This window comes from Coregonus lavaretus, assembly GCF_964263955.1.
Source record: "Coregonus lavaretus genome assembly, contig: HAP1_SCAFFOLD_2987, whole genome shotgun sequence".
NCBI classification, from domain to species: Eukaryota; Metazoa; Chordata; class Actinopteri; order Salmoniformes; family Salmonidae; genus Coregonus; species Coregonus lavaretus.
This window is the reverse complement of record NW_028165510.1, coordinates 50,075-70,287: the sequence shown is the minus strand read 5'-3', so window position 1 is coordinate 70,287 and position 20,213 is coordinate 50,075. Positions and strand designations below refer to the sequence as shown.

The 20,213-nt window shown below is 43.8% G+C and overlaps 1 protein-coding gene across 1 annotated transcript in view; it reads right to left on the bottom strand.

Annotated features, from left to right (window-relative positions):
• Positions 1-755: 755 nt before the first annotated feature.
• The window catches only part of LOC311115768 (protein unc-13 homolog C-like), a gene marked incomplete at both ends in the record, with an annotated part of 58,809 nt that continues 39,351 nt past the window's right edge, over positions 756-20,213 (bottom strand). The window contains 4 exon segments of the mRNA XM_084190910.1: positions 756-858; positions 861-888; positions 14,907-15,035; positions 19,123-19,212. Of these exon segments, the coding sequence (XP_084047036.1) occupies positions 756-858; positions 861-888; positions 14,907-15,035; positions 19,123-19,212 (350 nt within the window).

Sequence of the window (20,213 nt, the reverse complement as noted above, 5' to 3'; positions counted from 1 at the left end):
AGAGAGAAAAAGAGAGAGAGAAACCAGAGAGAGACGGAGGGAGTGAGAGATATGAGAGTGGAGAAGTGACACCGAGGTGGAGAGGGAAAGAGCAATAGAGACAGATAAAGGTAGAGAGGGAAAACAGAGAGAGATGAAGAAGTGAAGAAAGAGAAAGAAGAGAGGGAGAGAGAGAGGAAGAGGCGTCTACGCTAGTTTGCAGGTAAATTGTTATTTTGTATATTATAGATTTCCAGTCAGCCCTTATTTGTGAAAAGTCACTGGCATAATTAATCCAGCCTACACAGAGTGATGGGACGACAAGAATAGATTAAGGCTTTTTGCGCAGATAAGGTCAATTTCCCTCTCAATGTTTTACTTTCCCTAATATAGCTCTCACACACAAAAAACAAGTGTGTATGCGCTAACACACAAACACACACACACTAACGCAAAACACTTTCGCACATATGTAACACCCACATGCACACAAATGCAAAACACATGGGTGTGTACATATGTACGCACACCCACACACACACACCCATTAATGTTCCTCATAAATCATGCATCTACCCTCCCCCAGCACGCAGACTCAGATCAGAAAGAGACAGAGACACACACACACACACTCTTTCTCCGTCTCTCTCTTGCTTTCCCCTCTCACTGATTTCCTTCGCTTATTCACTAGCAGTTTATGCCCTCAGCTATCCCAGAGCCATTATCCTAAAATAGATCTATCACTGTTTGTGTGTGTGTGTCCATGTTCTCCGTACTGGTTGATGACGGGGGTGTAGGCGGTGCGGTCCTCGTCGATCACAGACACCATGAGAGTGATGAGCTTGGGCCAGAAGTCCAGGTTCTTTATAGACGGACCTGCTCCTCCCGGGGAAGTTCCTGCTTACGGGCCTGGGGGGATAGAAGAAGAGGGGTGGGGAATGGAGAGGGAAGAAGGAGGGAGAGAGAGAGAGAGAGAGAGAGAGAGAGAGAGAGAGAAGCAGAGATGAAGATTGTGGTGGAGCTCAGTAATTGCAGACAGACAGTAGACCTCAACTGGACTTTTACAGAGAGCAGAGTTTTGCATGGCAAGCTTGCAGCTCATGTTTAATTCAAGACATGGCCCTGGCATCTTAACTGGAGCTAAACAGAAACCTGACACACACAGATAAAAACTCACATAGACACATCAGGCCCTCTCCTCCAGAGCAAGAGTGTGTGTGCAGGCCTGCTTGTGTGTTCTGGTTGATGACGGCACGCATGCACACCCTGACCTGTTCACCGGACGAGCTACCTGTCCTGGACCTGCTGTTACCTCTCTCTCTCTCTCTCTCTCTCTCTCTCTCTCTCTCTCTCTCTCTCTCTCTCTCTCTCTCTCTCTCTCTCTCTCTCTCTCTCTCTCTCTCTCTCTCTCTCTCTCTCTCTCTCTCTCTCTCTCTCTCCTCTCTCTCTCTCTCTCTCTCTCTCTCTCTCTCTCTCTCTCTCTCTCTCTCTCTCTCTCATGAAATTCAACTGACATTTACTCCTGAGGAACCCTGCTGGTCATCTATAAATGTTTGAATATCTTGAAAAACGATTTAGCCTTAATGGCCATGTACCTTTATAATCGCCACCCGGCACAGCCAGAAGGGACTGGCCACCCCTCAGAGCCTGGTTCCTCTCTAGGTTCCTGCCTTTCTAGATAGTTTTTCCTAGCCACCGTGCCTCTACATCTGCATTGCTTGCTCTCTGGGGTTTTAGGCTGGGTTTCTGTATAATCACTTTGTGACAAATGCTGAAGTAAAAAGGGCTCTAGAAATACATTTGATTGATTGATTGATTGATGCATGTGTGTGATTGTGTGCCGGAGTGCATATGTGTGTGTGTTTCCTGCAGAGAAACGCTGTTTCTAGAGCAGCCTCACTCTTCTTCAACTGATGCTGTCTTCTAAAACACTGACTGAACTGAACTGGCTGTTCTGCTTGAACACTTGTTATTCGGAGCACCATCTGTTCAACACAGATAGAGATTGAACAGAACAGTATGGAAGTGCAGGAGGAGAGTTTAGCTGTCTGTTAAACTAGTGCTGGTATACAGTGCCTTCGGAAAGTATTCAGACCCCTTGACTTTATCCACATTTTGTTAGGTTACAGCCTTATTCTAAAATTGATTAAATTGTTTACTTCCCTCATCAATCTACACACAATACCCCATAATGACAAAGCAAAAACAGGTTTTCAGAAATCACATTTACATCAGTATTCAGACCCTTTACTCAGTATTTTGTTGAAGCGCCTTCGGCAGCGATTACAGCCATGACTCTTCTTGGGTATGACGCTACAAGCTTGGCACACCTGTATTTGGGGAGTTTCTCCCATTCTTCTCTGCAGATCCTCTCAAGCTCTGTCAGGTTGGATGGGGAGCATTGCTGCACAGCTATTTTCAGGCCTCTCCAGAGATGTTCGATCGGGTTCAAGTCCAGGCTCTGGCTGGGCTACTTAAGGACATTCAGAGACTTGTCCCGAAGCCACTCATGCTTTGTCTTGGGTGTGTACTTAGGGTCGTGGTCCTGTTGGAAGGTGAACCTTCGCCCCAGTCTGAGGTCCTGAGCGCTCTGGAGCAGGTTTTCATCAAGGATCTCTCTTTACTTTCCTCCGTTCATATTTGCCTCGATCCTGACTAGTCTCTCAGTCCCTGCCGTTAAAAAACATCCCCATAGCATGATGCTGCCACCACCATGCTTCACCGTAGGGATGGTGCCAGGTTTCCTCCAGATGTGACACATAGCATTCAGGCCAAAGAGTTCAATCTTGGTTTCATCAGACCATAGAATCTTGTTTCTCATGGTCTGAGAGTCTTTCGGTGCCTTTTTCCAAGCAGGCTGTCATGTACCTTTTACTGAGGAGTGGCTTCCGTCTTGTCGCTCTACCATAAAGGCCTGATTGGTGGAGTGCTGCAGAGATGGTTGTCCTCTGGAAGGTTCTCCCATCTCCACAGAGGAACTCTAGAACTCTGTCAGAGTGACCGTCAGGTTCTTGGTCACCTCCCTTCTCCCCTGATTGCTCAGTTTGGCCAGGTGGCCAGCTCTAGGAAGAGTCTTGGTGGTTCCAAACTTCTTCCATTAAAAAATGTTTGGTACCCTTCCCCAGATCTGTGCCTCGACACAATCCTGTCTCGGAGCTCTACAGACAATTCCTTCGACCTCATGGCTTGGTTTCTGCTCTGACATGCATTGTCAACTGTGGCACCGTATATAGACAGGTGTGTGCCTTTCCAAATAATGTCCAATCAATTGACTTTACCACAGGTGGACTCCAATCAAGTTGTAGAAACATCTCAAGAACATCAATGGAAAGAGGATGCACCTGAGCTCAATTTCGAGTCTTATAGCAAAGCGTCTGAATACTTATGTAAATACTTATGTAAATAAGTACCTGTTTTCAAATATTCATTATGGGGTATTGTGTGTAGATTGCTGAGGAATTTGTCATTTTTTAAAATCCATTTTACAATAAGGCTGTAACGTAACAAAATGTGGAAAAAGTCAAGGGGTCTGAATACTTTCTGAAGGCACTGTATGATCTAATTAAGCAATAAGACACAAGGGGGTGTGGTATATGGCCAATATACCATGGGTAAGGGCTGTTCCTTGCACGACGCAACGCGGAGTGCCTGGATACAGCCATTAGCCGTGGTATATTGGCCATATACCACAAACCCAGAGGTGCCTAATTGCTGTTATAAACTGGTTACCAATGTAACTAGAGCAGTAAAAATTAATATTTTGTCATAACCATGGTGTACGGTCTGATATAGCACATCTTTCAGCCAATCAGCATTCGGGGCTCGAACCACTCAGTTTATAATAGTCTGTAGACTAGTGCTGGTATATGATCTGATAGTCTGTAGAATAGTGCTGGTATACGACCTGATAGTCTGTAGAATAGTGCTGGTATATGATCTGATAGTCTGTAGAATAGTGCTGGTATACGATCTGATAGTCTGTAGAATAGTGCTGGTATACGATCTGATAGTCTGTAGAATAGTGCTGGTATACGATCTGATAGTCTGTAGAATAGTGCTGGTATACGATCTGATAGTCTGTAGAATAGTGCTGGTATACGATCTGATAGTCTGTAGAATAGTGCTGGTATATGATCTGATAGTCTGTAGAATAGTGCTGGTATACGATCTGATAGTCTGTAGAATAGTGCTGGTATACGATCTGATAGTCTGTAGAATAGTGCTGGTATACGATCTGATAGTCTGTAGAATAGTGCAGGTATACGATCTGATAGTCTGTAGAATAGTGCTGGTATATGATCTGATAGTCTGTAGAATAGTGCTGGTATACGATCTGATAGTCTGTAGAATAGTGCTGGTATACGATCTGATAGTCTGTAGAATAGTGCTGGTATATGATCTGATAGTCTGTAGAATAGTGCTGGTATACGATCTGATAGTCTGTAGAATAGTGCTGGTATATGATCTGATAGTCTGTAGAATAGTGCTGGTATACGATCTGATAGTCTGTAGAATAGTGCTGGTATATGATCTGATAGTCTGTAGACTAGTGCTGGTATACGATCTGATAGTCTGTAGAATAGTGCAGGTATACGATCTGATAGTCTGCAGACCAGTGCTGGTATATGATCTGAAAGTCTTTAGACTAGTGCTGGTATATGATCTGATAATCTGCAGACCAGTGCTGGTATATGATCTGATAATCTGTAGACCAGTGCTGGTATATGATCTGAGTTGATAGTTGTCTGTAGACCAGTCCTGGTACAGTATATGAGTTGATAGTTGTCTGTAGACCAGTCCTGGTAGAGTATATGAGTTGATAGTTGTCTGTAGACCAGTCCTGGTACAGTATATGAGTTGATAGTTGTCTGTAGACCAGTCCTGGTACAGTATATGAGTTGATAGTTGTCTGTAGACCAGTCCTGGTACAGTATATGAGTTGATAGTTGTCTGTAGACCAGTCCTGGTACAGTATATGAGTTGATAGTTGTCTGTAGACCAGTCCTGGTACAGTATATGAGTTGATAGTTGTCTGTAGACCAGTCCTGGTACAGTATATGAGTTGATAGTTGTCTGTAGACCAGTCCTGGTACAGTATATGAGTTGATAGTTGTCTGTAGACCAGTCCTGGTACAGTATATGAGTTGATAGTTGTCTGTAGACCAGTCCTGGTATAGTGATGGACTAGTGATAGTTATAGTACAGGAGTACAGCAGGAGAGTTATAGCTCCTTGTAACAGTACTGCTGGAGTATCGGAGCTGATAAATGTTTCTCTGTAGATGGAGATACGGTTCGAATCAGACTCAACTGTCTGGATATTCTGTTCACACCAACACATTTCCTCTCTTATCTTAATGACTTTACAGATAGATAACCCACTGCTCACAGTGTGTGTGTGTTTGTATTGCACGCGCAAGCGCACACACACACACACACACACACACACACACACAGCCGTGCATATGTATATTTCTGGGCAACATGAAATGTAGTTTTGATTAATAGAACATGGTGTGTTAAAATGAAGCCTGTCCCTGGCAGCTCTGAAATAATATGGCTTCAATTATTCAACAACCTGCAGTGTAATGACTGCTGTAGGACAGGGAGGTGTGTGTGTGTGTGTGTGTGTGTGTGTGTGTGTGTGTGTGTGTGTGTGTGTGTGTGTGTGTGTGTATTATGGACATAGCTCATTCTAATATATCTACTACTCTACATCGCATTTTTGTTACATTGTTTATACACACCACATATTTATATACTGGATTATTGACATAGCTTGTGTGTGCGTTTGTGTATGTCTATGTGTGTTTGGTCTGTATGTGTGTGCAATGACTGGGGGGAGAGCTCGCTTAAAAGCGGTTAAGTGTAAACTCCCAGATTTCGGGGACTTTCGCTATTAGTTAATTGTTTTTAATCAAGGTAGTTCGCTAATAAATCAGCCTCTGTTAAGCCAATTCGGGACAGTTTTGGCTGATAGCCATGCTTCCCAGCTTGAATTGAGTTTGCCTCACTAGACTCTGGGGTATCGGGTTACATATGCACAGCCATTGGAGTCTGGGAAGTCCTGCCTACACTTTCATTCGCTGCTCGGACTGTCAGTCAATTTGTGGTGGAAGGACATGTCACACCGTCATATGCCACATAGCGTTGGAACGCTAAGAACCTTCTGCCTCGATAGCAAGTAGTTCGTTCTGGTTTTATATCGAAGTGAATAAAAAAACGTTTACATTATTTGTAAGATGTGAAACAAAATGACTTTGTGTTCATCATAGACAGACAACGTTTATAGGAGATAGAAGCTGAGATCTTGATGAGTTGGTAGAGTCGCTAGTCAGCTCAGGAGGGGAGGGAGGGAGAGACGAAGGAAGGAAAGTCAAACAATATCTTAGGCCTTATTCACCCATTTGTATGAAAATGTATGCACTCACTAACTGTAAGTCGCTCTGGATAAGAGCGTCTGCTAAATGACTAAAATGTAAAATGATTTGTAATTAATAGGAACTTTCTTTACCAGAAAGTTTAGATTCATTTTTATCTTTCTTGCACTTTACTAGTTATTTTTATGGCCCCCTCATGAAAAATAATTAAATCCGGGCATAGCCATACAGCCATCCGGGAGACCAGCCATTATCATTGAACAGGTCAATGGAAATACAAAGCCAGGTCTATCCACAACACAGGAGCTTTAGAGCATATTCATATATTATCAATTTGGAAAGCAACTTTAAAGACACTTCAAGGTGGGATTTTACTGACAATACTAAGAAGAAGAGGCTGTCGCCTATCATGCTAATTACAGGAAGTCATTTGATAACAGTATATCTACAGTAGATTCTCAGAAGGACAGAGAAATTGGTTGAGTCCCTGACAGACTGGAAGAACATATGGTAGTCGTTGACATGAACTAAATACAGTGAGGGAAAAAAGTATTTGATCCCCTGCTGATTTTGTACGTTTGCCCACTGACAAAGAAATGATCAGTCTATAATTTTAATGGTCGGTTTATTTGAATAGTGAGAGACATAATAACAACAAAAAAATCCAGAAAAACGCATGTCAAAAATTTTATGAATTCATTTGCATTTTAATGAGGGAAATAAGTATTTGACTCTGCAAAACATGACTTAGTACTTGGTGGCAAAACCCTTGTTGGCAATCACAGAGGTCAGACGTTTCTTGTAGTTGGCCACCAGGTTTGCACACATCTCAGGAGGGATTTTGTCCCACTCCTCTTTGCAGATCTTCTCCAAGTCATTAAGGTTTCGAGGCTGACGTTTGGCAACTCGAACCTTCAGCTCCCTCCACAAATTTTCTATGGGATTAAGGTCTGGAGACTGGCTAGGCCACTCCAGGACCTTAATGTGCTTCTTCTTGAGCCACTCCTTTGTTTCCTTGGCCGTGTGTTTTGGGTCATTGTCATGCTGGAATACCCATCCACGACCCATTTTCAATGCCCTGGCTGAGGGAAGGAGGTTCTCACCCAAGCTTTGACGGTACATGGCGTCGTCCATCGTCCCTTTGATGCGGTAAAGTTGTCCTGTCCCCTTAGCAGAAAAACACCCCCAAAGCATAATGTTTCCACCTCTATGTTTGACGGTGGGGATGGTGTTCTTGGGGTCATAGGCAGCATTCCTCCTCCTCCAAACACGGCGAGTTGAGTTGATGCCAAAGAGCTCGATTTTGGTCTCATCTGACCACAACACTTTCACCCAGTTCTCCTATGAATCATTCAGATGTTCATTGGCAAACTTCAGACGGGCCTGTATATGTGCTTTCTTGAGCAGGGGGACCTTGCGGGCGCTGCAGAATTTTAGTCCTTCACGGCGGAGTGTGTTACCAATTGTTTTCTTGGTGACTATGGTGCCAGCTGCCTTGAGATCATTGACAAGATCCTCCTGTGTAGTTCTGGGCAATCAATCAATCAGAGAGGAATCACCTCACCGTTCTCATGATCATTGCAACTCCACAAGTTGAGATCTTGCATGGAGCCCCATGCCGAGGGAGATTGACAGTTCTTTTGTGTTTCTTCCATTTGCGAATAATCGCACCAACTGTTGTCACCCTCTCACCAAGCTGCTTGGCGATGGTCTTGTAGCCCATTCCAGCCTTGTGTAGGTCTACAATCTTGTTCCTGACATCCTTGGAGAGCTCTTTGGTCTTAGCCATGGTGGAGAGTTTGGAATCTGATTGATTGATTGCTTCTGTGGACAAGTATCTTTTATACAGGTAACAAGCTGAGATTTGGAGCACTCCCTTTAAGAGTGTGCTCCTAATCTCAGCTCGTTACCTGTATAAAAGACACCTGGGAGCCAGAAATCTTTCTGATTGAGAGGGGGTCAAATACTTATTTCCCTCATTAAAATGCAAATCAATTTATAACATTTTTGACATGCGTTTTTCTGGATTTTTTTGTTGTTATTCTGTCTCTCACTGTTCAAATTAACCTACCATTAAAATTATAGACTGATCATCAGCAGGGGATCAAATACTTTATTCCCTCACTGTATAGGGATGAAAGGATGTGTCAAACTCAACTACTTGATGGCTGCAGTGTCTGCTAGTTGACATGGCTCCCCTGGACAGTTCATCAATTACGTCTCACAATTGCCCCTATCAAAAAATGTCCACACATCCGGTGATCCAAGTCTAAACTAAACACTGACTTAACTTAAAGGAGTGAAGGAGTGAAAGCTAACAAGAAATGCAGCCTTCCAATATTTGATTTTGGCTCCTCTGGTCTGAAGCTGACTGTGTACCAAGGGGTCTGGGTGTGTCATCCCTACTGCAGTGTGCAGAGTGTGTGTGTGTGTGTGTGTGTGTGTGTGTGTGTGTGTGTGTGTGTGTGTGTGTGTGTGTGTGTGTGTGTGCAGAGGGGCTGCAGTGGTCTGTCTTACTGTCGTGATATGAATAATGAAACAGAACTCTATGCAAAATGAAACAGGATCCTCTATGCAAAGTATTCCCAGTGTGTGTGTGTGTGTGTGTTTTCTGTGTCAGTGTGTCGGTGTGTGGTCCTGCAAGTGCGTGCGTGTGTGTGTGCGTGGGTGGGTGTTTGTGTACAATATACTGTTTGTGTGAAGGGCATTGATGAAGGTTGTGTATTCCGATGCATCTCCCTGCTCATCTATATTCATAATGTCCAACAACAACACATTGTTAGAGGTGGTAAAGTAGTCTGTGTATTGTACAACCATCATTAACCTCCCTCACTCTCCACTGAGAAGAATATCTGCCTTTAGCCGTACAGGCCTTCCAAACCAACCACCAGGTAGAGGCCAACCTGTATTTAACACGTCAATGAAATAGTTAATCTACCCTAAACTTCTCTTAAAATATCTGCCTTTGTCATACTGCCTTCCTTTGTCTGGGGGACAAACCAACCAGAGGCCAACATGACTGCCTTCCTTTGTCTGGGGGACAAACCAACCAGAGGCCAACATGACTGCCTTCCTTTGTCTGGGGGACAAACCAACCAGAGGCCAACATGACTGCCTTCCTTTGTCTGGGGGACAAACCAACCAGAGGCCAACATGACTGCCTTCCTTTGTCTGGGGGACAAACCAACCAGAGGCCAACATGACTGCCTTCCTTTGTCTGGGGGACAAACCAACCAGAGGCCAACATGACTGTCTTCCTTTGTCTGGGGGACAAACCAACCAGAGGCCAACATGACTGCCTTCCTTTGTCTGGGGGACAAACCAACCAGAGGCCAACATGACTGCCTTCCTTTGTCTGGGGGACAAACCAACCAGAGGCCAACATGTATCCTCAATAGTATAATCCATTAATTTAAGTTCACATTTAAATGAACAGGTCTCTCTGGTAGAATAGATTTCAACTCAATGAGGCTAATCTCATTGGGTCCCTTGTGTCTCAATTGGTAGAGCATGGCGCTTGCAATGCTAATGTTGTGGGTTCGATTCCCATGGGGGACTAGTATGAAAATGTATGCACTCACTACTGTAAATCGCTCTGGATAACAGCATGTAACCTGTATAAATAAAGGTTAGATATGCGTGCAGCACCAGTGTGTTAAAGCTGAGGTCTGCCCTCCCTCTTTACTGAGATCTGCCTTCTTTGGGATGGGGGACAAACCAACCCCCAGGTAGAGTCCAACATGTGTTTAACATGTCAATTAAACCCTAAACGTATCTTAAAAGATCTGCCTTTGATCATACAGCCTTCTTTGGGATGGGGGATTAACCACCAGCAGAGGTCAACATGTATGCACAGTTAATAGTGAATGTAAACATGGGTTATTGTATCTATCTATTTTATGATTATTGTGTCTAGCACCAGCAGTACATCCTTGGAGAAAAGCTGAATAAACCACCTAAGTGAGATTGGCAAGAGCAGCGTGTAGGTCTTTATTTTCTTCAAAGATTTCATTGAATTATTCCCATGCACCTGCAGCAAGCCGACTCAAAGTGCTTTTCCTGTTTTCAATCAAGAAGCATTGGGTTTCATGGCTAGCTCTGTAACCCCTCTCTTCACTGGAAAGATAGTGTAAAAATACATACTGTCTTTCTTTGGGCTGTGGGACTAACAGAGACCAACATTTATATCCCTAACAAGTATTAGTTAATCCATTCACTTCAATTTAAGCATATCTATTAAAGTGGACCAGGACCAGTACACCCTAAACAAAAGCACTCGAAACACTGAGTTTCTTCGTGCTACCTGGCTCTGTAAACTCAATCAATGAATGAACTATTGAGATTGAAATCCATTTTTCTCTTCTGTGTGTGCTCTCTTTCCTTTGTGAAGGATTATAGGCCTACATACATTGTGTGGGATTGAAGCCCCTCTCAAACATCTGATCCATCTACTTTGACTAATTTGATATTTGGGGACCAAATCACCAGCACTATAGTAGCATGCTAATCATACTATCGATATTCACAAGAATCCCTTCATCTAGAGCAAATCTCAAATCACATCCTTTCCTGTAGTGCACTACTTTGACCAGAGGCATTTGGGCTGCCTCATTATGGTGCACTACATAGGGCATATGAGTGTAATTTGAGACCCATGTAGCCTCTGTCTCTGCATGAACTGTGAGGCAGTTTTGTAGACTGAAATTCAAACTGATATACTCTGTTTCACCAGTGTGTAACCAACGGATTCCAGGAGAACTAGCAGTGCTGTACCAACCATGATCAGTATTCCAAACTGTGATGACCGTTTTTCCATTAACAAACCAAAGCTGAGTTCCAAATGGCACGCTATATACTCATATAGTGCAATACTAAAAGTAGTACTACTACTAAAAGTAGTGCACTATATAGGGAATAGAGTGCCATTTGGGACGCACCCCAACTCGCTCAGAAGCTGTATCATTCATCTGGATGGCAAACACAGGCCAACAGTTTGTTTACACATCTGGACAAACAGACAGAGAATCAACACTGTAGGAAACAGTTCAAACACCCAAAGGAGACAGTAACAGACAGGGGGACTGACGTCACTGTCACGCCCTGGCTCTGGGACTCTGTTATGTTGAGCCAGGGTGTGTAGTTTCTATGATTTTGTGTTCTAGGTTCATTATCTAGCTGATGTGTTTTCTATGTTGGCCAGTGTGGTTCTCAATCAGAGGCAACGTGAATCAGCTGTTGATTGTTGTCTCTGATTGGGAACCATACTTAGGCAGCCTGTTTTGCCACAGTGTTTGTGGGATCTTGTTCCGTGTATGGTTTGTGGCTGTTACTAAGGACTTCACGTATCGTTTTGTTGTTTTGTTCGTTGTGGTACTCTAAATAAAGAAGTATGTTCACTTATCACGCTGCGCATTGGTCCACTTCCTCCAACGATCGTGACAGTCACTCATATCTCATAAGCAAAAACAACCAATTTGATGACTGGCTCACTGCAGCTAGATGGGATTCTAACCAGTAACCCTCTGCCTATGTCACTGATTATATCTAAGTGAGAATAACCTGTATAATTTAAATGAAACTGGAGCCAAGAGGAATTTTAACCAGTAACCCCTTGATTTGGCCTTAGCGCATCCGATCAGCTACACATGTGATAAGACTATCAGTGTGTGTGTGTGTGTGTGTGTGTGTGTATGTGTGTGTGTGTGTGTGTGTGTGTGTGTGTGTGTGGTATGACTATACATGAGACTCATGGTGTGTTGTAACATGCAGGCAAACAGAGTAACACATGCATGCTAATGTCATCCTCACAGTGCTGAACATACACTTGAACAGTTCAACAGTCAATAAAGCCTTATAATACACACTACACAGCCAGGCCTGCACTCCTATCAATCGGCCATAATGTGTGTGTGTGTGTGTGTCCATTTGTGTGTGTGAGAGAGAGAGAGAGAGAGAGAGAGAGAGAGAGAGAGAGAGAGAGCAGAAGAAATGCAGAAATGGATGCAGATAATTTTAGAGAGCTGTGTGTGTGTGAGAGAGTGTGTGTGTGAGAGAGTGTGTGAGAGTGTGAGAGAGAGAGAGATAGAGAGAGAGAGAGAGAGAGACAGCAGAAGAAATGCAGAAATGGATGCAGATAATTTTAGAGAGCTGTATGTGTGAGTGTAAGTGTAGTCATGTCTGCCTACAGTGTATCTACAGAGACATGCAGTACTGGACATCTCTCCTGCTTCCTCCACAGTGACTGAATTCCAATGGAGAGAATTTGGACTTAAATGACTCTCTCTTTCTTCACCTGCTCTGTTTCCTTCTTTCACTGCTCTCTTTTTAAATCCCTCCATCTCTGCCAGGCTTTAGGGGAATGTTAAAGCTCTCCCTCCTCCCTCTCCCTGATGCCTCCATGCCTTCTCTCCCTCCCGCCCTTCCCCACTCCCTCCTTCCCTTTGTTTCTTTCTCCCTCACCCCTCTCTCCCTCCCTCCCAATTCCCTCCATCCATCCCTCTCTCCACTCCCTCCTCCCTCACTTCCTCCATTCCTCCCCATTCCCTCCATCCTCCCTCCCTACCTCCAACCCTCCCTCCCTCCTCCACCCTCTCTGCCTCCTCCCTCCTCTCTGCCTCCTCCCTCCCTCCCTATCTCCCCTCCCTCCCTCCTTCCCACCCTCTCTGCCTCCTCCCCCCCCTCCCTCCTTCCATACCTCCTCCCCCCTCCCTCCTTCCCTACCTCCCTCCTTCCCTCTCTCTCTCCCATTCAGAGTGCTTTGTAGCATTACATAATCAGCCTCTGGTTGGACGGTGGTATTTCCAGTGAGAGAATGAGGGCAGGCAAGACAACACAATGGACGTCTTTTATGGGAAATATCCACAGTGGCACAAAGGCAGGCTGTAATATTAATATAAAGTAATCCACCACCCTGAGGTTAGCTCCAGAAGAGGAGAGGAGATGTGTGTGTGTTGAGGTTAGCTCCAGAAGAGGAGAGGAGATGTGTGTGTGTTGAGGTTAGCTCCAGAAGAGGAGAGGATATGTGTGTGTGTTGAGGTTAGCTCCAGGAGAGGAGAGGAGATGTGTGTGTGTTGAGGTTAGCTCCAGGAGAGGAGAGGAGATGTGTGTGTGTTGAGGTTAGCTCCAGGAGAGGAGAGGATATGTGTGTGTGTTGAGGTTAGCTCCAGAAGAGGAGAGGAGATGTGTGTGTGTTGAGGTTAGCTCCAGGAGAGGAGAGGAGATGTATGTGTGTTGAGGTTAGCTCCAGAAGAGGAGAGGAGATGTGTGTGTGTTGAGGTTAGCTCCAGGAGAGGAGAGGAGATGTATGTGTGTTGAGGTTAGCTCCAGGAGAGGAGAGGAGATGTGTGTGTGTTGAGGTTAGCTCCAGAAGAGGAGAGGAGATGTGTGTGTGTTGAGGTTAGCTCCAGGAGAGGAGAGGAGATGTGTGTGTGTTGATGTAGTGGTGACTAGTGTTTGTCCATTCTGTGTGTTCGTGTTGATGAAGAGTGTGTCCTGTATATAGGTGTGTGTGTGTAAATGTGTGTTTGAGTGAGTTGATAGAGTGTGTCTGGTCTATAAGTGTGTGTGTGTGTGTGTTGATGGAGTGTGTGTCTGGTCTATAAGTGTGTGTGTGTGTGTTGATGGAGTGTGTTTCTGGTCAACTAGTGTGTATGTGTGTGTGTGTTGATGGAGTGTGTGTCTGGTCTGTGAGTGCGTTAAACTGAGTTGTAATTAGTGGCAGTATCTATCCCTCTGCTGGGTAATTGCTAAAAACCCCTCAGGCTGTTTCTACAAAGGAAGATTATTTTTCAACTTCTACAGTTATAAACTCCTTGTTATAGACCAGCAGGACATTACCTCACTGTTACAGAACAGGTAGACATGACTGTTACAGACCTGAAGGACATTACCTCTCTGTTAGACAGAACACACTACCTCCTGTAGTGCACCATAGGACTGATAGAGGGACGATATAGCACTGATATCAACTCAGGACCTACACTGAGTGTACAAAACATTAGGAACACCTGTTCTTTCAATGACATAGACTGACCAGGTGAATCCAGGTGAAAGCTATGATCCCTTATTGATGTCACTAAATCCACTTCAATCAGTGTAGATGAAGGGAAGGAGACAAGTTAAAGAAGGATTTTTAAGCCTTGAGACAATTGAGACATGAATTGTGTATGTGTGCCATTCAGAGGGTGAATGGGCAAGACAAAAGTGCCTTTGACCGGGGTATGGTAGTAGGTGCCAGGTGCACCAGTTTGAGTGTGTGAAGAACTGCGATGCTGCTGGCTTTTTTACGCTCAACAGTTTCCCGTGTGTATCAAGAATGGTCCAGCCGACTAGACACAACTGTGGGAAGCATTGGATTCAACATGGGCCAGCATCCCTGTGGAACACTTTCGAACACCTTGTAGAGTCCATGCCCTGACAAATTGAGGCTGTTCTGAGGGCAAAAGGGGGTGCAACTCGATATTAGGAAGGTGTTCCTAATGTTTTGTACACTCAGTGTATATAGGACTGATATAGGATTTAATATAGGACTGATATAGTGTCTGTCTTACCTGGTCTAGCAGCTGGTTGTAGAGTTCATGACAGTTGTCAAAGATGTATTTGTATGTTGAGTCCAGACATGCTCTGACACAGTCCTTCACCACCATACTGGCTCTGGGAGGACTCTGTAGCTCCTGTACCTGCAATACAGACAGGGACAAAGTCAAAACACGCACACACACACACACACACACACACACACACACACACACACACACACACACACACACACACACACACACACACACACACACACACACACACACACACACACACACGCACAAGCACACACACTGATGTGCACATGCACACACATTTTAATGTTAAACCTTTAGAATGGTAAATAATAAAGAATACATCTGCAAATAATTGAAATAGACCTCGCTATCCGTAAATCTTTTAAACCTGCCGTATACTGTATACTGTCTGTGTGTTCAGGAGAATTCGTGTGTGTGTGAGTCAGAGGGGTTGGGATACACATTTCGGTTGAACACACTTCGGTTGAATGCATTCAGTTGTGCAACTGACTAGGTATCCCCTTTCCTTTTCCTTAATGTGCAGGGTGGCTGGAAGTGGGAGTGAAAGCGTCTGTAACACAGAGGGACAGTTCTCATTCCGCCCCTCACGTCATCTTTCTTTCAGCTGCCATCTTAGTTACGCCTGGCCACTCCATTCTCTGTACATCCGCCACACACCACACACCACCACACAGCCTTCCTGAGTGGGAGTGGGAGTGGGAGTCCAACAGTGTCTGTGTGTGTGTGTGTGTTTGCGTGCGTGTGTGTCGACCGGTTTCTTTGTGTGTGTGTGTGTGTGTGTGTGTGTGTGTGTGTGTGTGTGTGTGTGTGTATGGGTGTGTGTGTGTGTGTGCCTGTGCGTGTGCATGCACGTGTGTGTATGTGTGTGTGTATGAAGCAGAGCACTGGGCTTTTTATAAACCTAGATAAATCAGCGTGTAGTCTGGGAACTGGGGGAGGGGATTACAGGGCGATGATTGCTCTGGGAGAGAGGGTGGTTAAAACGCTTCACACACACACCCATACACGCGCACACCCACACACGCGCACACACACACACGCGCACGCGCACACACACACACACACACACACACACACACACACACACACACACACACACACACACACACACACACACACACACACACACACACGTCACTTAGACAATCAACAGAGTGTGTAACATCAGACATCAGTATGGATAATTGTCATCAGTACGGATAACTGTCATCAGTATGGATAATTGTCATCAGTATGGATAATTGTCATCAGTATGGATAACTGTCATCAGTATGGATAACTGTCATCAGTATGGATAATTGTCATCAGTACGGATAACTGTTATCAGTATGGATAATTGCCATCAGTATGGATAACTGTCATCAGTATGGATAATTGTCATCAGTATGGATAACTGTCATCAGTATGGAAAATTGTCATCAGTACGGATAACTGTTATCAGTATGGATAATTGCCATCAGTATGGATAACTGTTATCAGTATGGATAATTGCCATCAGTATGGATAATTGTCATCAGTACGGATAACTGTCATCAGTATGGATTATTGTCATCAGTATGGATAACTGGCATCAGTATGGAAAACTGTCATCAGTATGGATAATTGTCATCAGTATGGATAACTGTCATCAGTATGGATTATTGTCATCAGTATGGATAACTGGCATCAGTATGGAAAACTGTCATCAGTATGGATCATTGTCATCAGTATGGATAACTGTCATCAGTATGGTTACTGTCATCAGAATGGAGGAACATAAATCCGTCTAGATGACTTGTGGGGCATTGAGACAGACATATCTCATAGTATATTATTTGCTGCTGCTCCCTGCTCAGATGGGATACATCTACAGAAAGAATGAACAGAATAATCAGTGTTTCTGCTTAATGTGTGAGGGTGAGTGTGTGTGTAAACAGTTTAGTGTGTATATGTGTGTGTGTTTGTATCAAATCAAATTGGTCGCATACACGTTTAGCAGATGTTATTGCGGGTGTAGCGAAATGGTTGTGTTTCTAGCTCCAACAGTGCAGTAATATCTAACAAATTCACAACAATACACACAATACACACTTATTTAAAGTAAAGGTATGGAATGAAGAATATATAAATATTTGGACGAGCAATGTATGTGTGTGTGATGTGTAATGTGTGTGTGTGTGTGTGTGTGTGTCTATATACAGTACCAGTCAAAAGTTTGGACACACCTACTCATTCAAGGGTTTTTCTTTATTTTTACTATTTGCTACATTGTAGAATAATAGTGAAGACATCAAAACTATGAAATAACACATATGGAATCATGTAGTAACCAAAAGTGTTAAACAAACCAAAATATATTTTATATTTGAGATTCTTCAAAGTAGCCACCCTTTGCCTTGATGACAGCTTTGCACACTCTTGGCATTCTCTCAACCAGCTTCATGAGGAAGTTACCTGGAATGCATTTCAATTAACAGGTGTGCCTTCTTAAAAGTTAATTTGTGGAATTTCTTTCCTTCTTAATGCATTTGAGCCAATCAGTTGTGTTGTGACAAGGTAGGGGTGGTATACAGAAGATAGACGTATTTGGTAAAAGACCAAGTCCATATTATGGTAAGAACAGCTCAAATAAGCAAAGAGAAACGACAGTCCATCATTACTTTAAGACATGAAGGTCAGTCAATACGGAACATTTCAACAACTTTGAAAGTGTCTTCAAGCGCAGTCACAAAAACCATCAATCTATGATGGTCCTCTGTAGCTCAGCTGGTAGAGCACGGCGCTTGTAACGCCAAGGTAGTGGGTTCGATCCCCGGGACCACCCATACACAAAATGTATGCACGCATGACTGTAAGTCGCTTTGGATAAAAGCGTCTGCTAAATGGCATATTATTATTATTATTATTATTATGAAACTGGCTCTCATCGCCACAGGAAAGGAAGACCCAGTTACCTCTACTGCAGAGGATAAGTTCATTAGAGTTAACTGCACCTCAGATTGCAGCCCAAATAAATGCTTCACAGAGTTCAAGTAAGAGACACATCTCAACATCAACTGTTCATCGGAGACTGCGTGAATCAGGCCTTCATGGTCGAATGCTGCAAAGAAACTACTACTAAAGGACACCAATAAGAAGAAGAGACTTGCTTGGGCCAAGAAACATGAGCAATGGACAGATTTTAGATTTTTGGTTCCAACCGCTGTGTCTTTGTGAGACGCAGAGTAGGTGAACGGATGATCTCAGCATGTTTGGTTCCCACCGTGAAGCATGGAGGAGGAGGTGTGATGGTGCTTTTCTGGTGACACTGTCTGTGATTTATTTAGAATTCAAGGCACACTTAACCAGCATGGCTACCACAGCATTCTGCAGCGATACGCCATCCCACCTAGTTTACGCTTAGTGGGACTATCATTTGTTTTTCAACAGAACAATGACCCAAACACCCCTCCAGGCTGTGTAAGGGCTATTTGACCAAGAAGGAGAGTGATGGAGTGCTGCATCAGATGACCTGGTCTCCACAATCACCCAACCTCAACCCAATTGAGATGGTTTGGGATGAGTTGGACAGCAGAGTGAAGGAAAAGCAGCCAACAAGTGCTCAGCATATGTGGGAACTCCTTCAAGACTGTTGGAAAAGCATTCCTCATGACGCTGGTTGAGAGAATGCCAAGAGTGTGCAAAGCTGTCATCAAGGCAAAGGGTGGCTACTTTGAAGAATCTCAAATATAAAGTATATTTTGATTTGTTAAACACTTGTTTGGTTACTACATGATTCCATATGTGTCATTTCATAGTTTTGATGTCTTCACTATTATCCTACAATGTAAAAATAAAGAAAAACCTTTGAATGAGTAGGTGTGTCCAAACTTTTGACTGGTAGTGTATATGTGTGTGTGTGTGTGTGTGTGTGTGTGTGTATGTGTTGTGTGGGAGGCCTGTTTATGACCATAATCAGTATTGACTAACACTGTAAAGGCAAGCAGTAAATTCACTAATATGCCAATTCATTTATAAGCACGCTTCTACTACAATAAACTGGGAGTGGCTCACACATACATTAAAGCTCTCTACAGATTGGTCAAGAATACAATGGCACCCTATTCCATTCATAGCACTTACTACACCGCCATTGTCACGTCGGACTGAGCCCTCACCCTCATCTCATCACACACACACACACACACACACACACACAGTGTATACATACCTTCATCCTGAAGAAGGTGATGCTGGTGAGAAGGTCCACAGTAGACTTCAGGTCCTGGAGACGCTCTGGGTTACCAGCTGGGAAATTATCCTGCAGGAGAAAATAATGAAGAGATTGGTTCTCTCTCTACTGCTCTACTTCTCTTTCTTCATCTCTCTACATTTAAGGCTATATTCAATCTATATCGCTGAAGTTCAGCGTTGCAGCGTGATTGAAATTGAAAGGCAATGCTCTCACGTTAGCGGAGACTGCGTTCACGGTAAACGCTACCTTTACATTTCTATCGCGCAACCTGGAACGCTTCAGCGATACAGATTGAATAGAGCTCTTAATTTGCAACAAGCTTTTCATCTAAAAACAATCCCAATGTGCTACAGTGTGTGTATTAGGATAATAAAACGAGGGTCGTAGACAACAAGAAATAGCTATAAAAAGCTGTTATCAAACTAACTAACAAAAACTAAACTAAACTAACTAACTAACTAACTAACTAACTAACTAACTAACACTAGCCAACAGATTCACAGAGGGAAACAGCAGCCAGTCTATTCCCGCCACTGGAAACATACAGTATTATAACTTGGTAGGGTACGGCCCTCAAGGTGGGATCAGGTGCTGAAGGCCTCTCGTCTCACAACGCTGTATCCCACGCAGTCTCATAATTCATTCACACATTGATATTGATGATGGGACACGTCTAGCCATCATCACTAAACGAGTTAGATGTCTGGTCGTTTAGTGTTAAAGCCCCATGGCCCTGTGTGATGGAAACCTCCCATTCATGAACATAGAACCATCAGGCTGCTCAGAGCACCGTGACAGGAGAGCGTTCAACACACATGTGCACCCTGATAGGCTGAGGAAAGATGCTTGGTGTACTAAACGTTACTGCCCCCCACCCTCCCTTCTCTTTAACGCACACGCACACACACACACACACGTAACCTTGAGACCAACCCTAACGATTGCACTAACTCTAACCCTAACCATTAGACCAATAACTGAGATTCTTACTCAGTGTTTGACAGTCTAAAACTGGCCTGATATCTGTGTGCTCTGAGCTGAGGAGGAACTGTTCTGATATTTGCCTG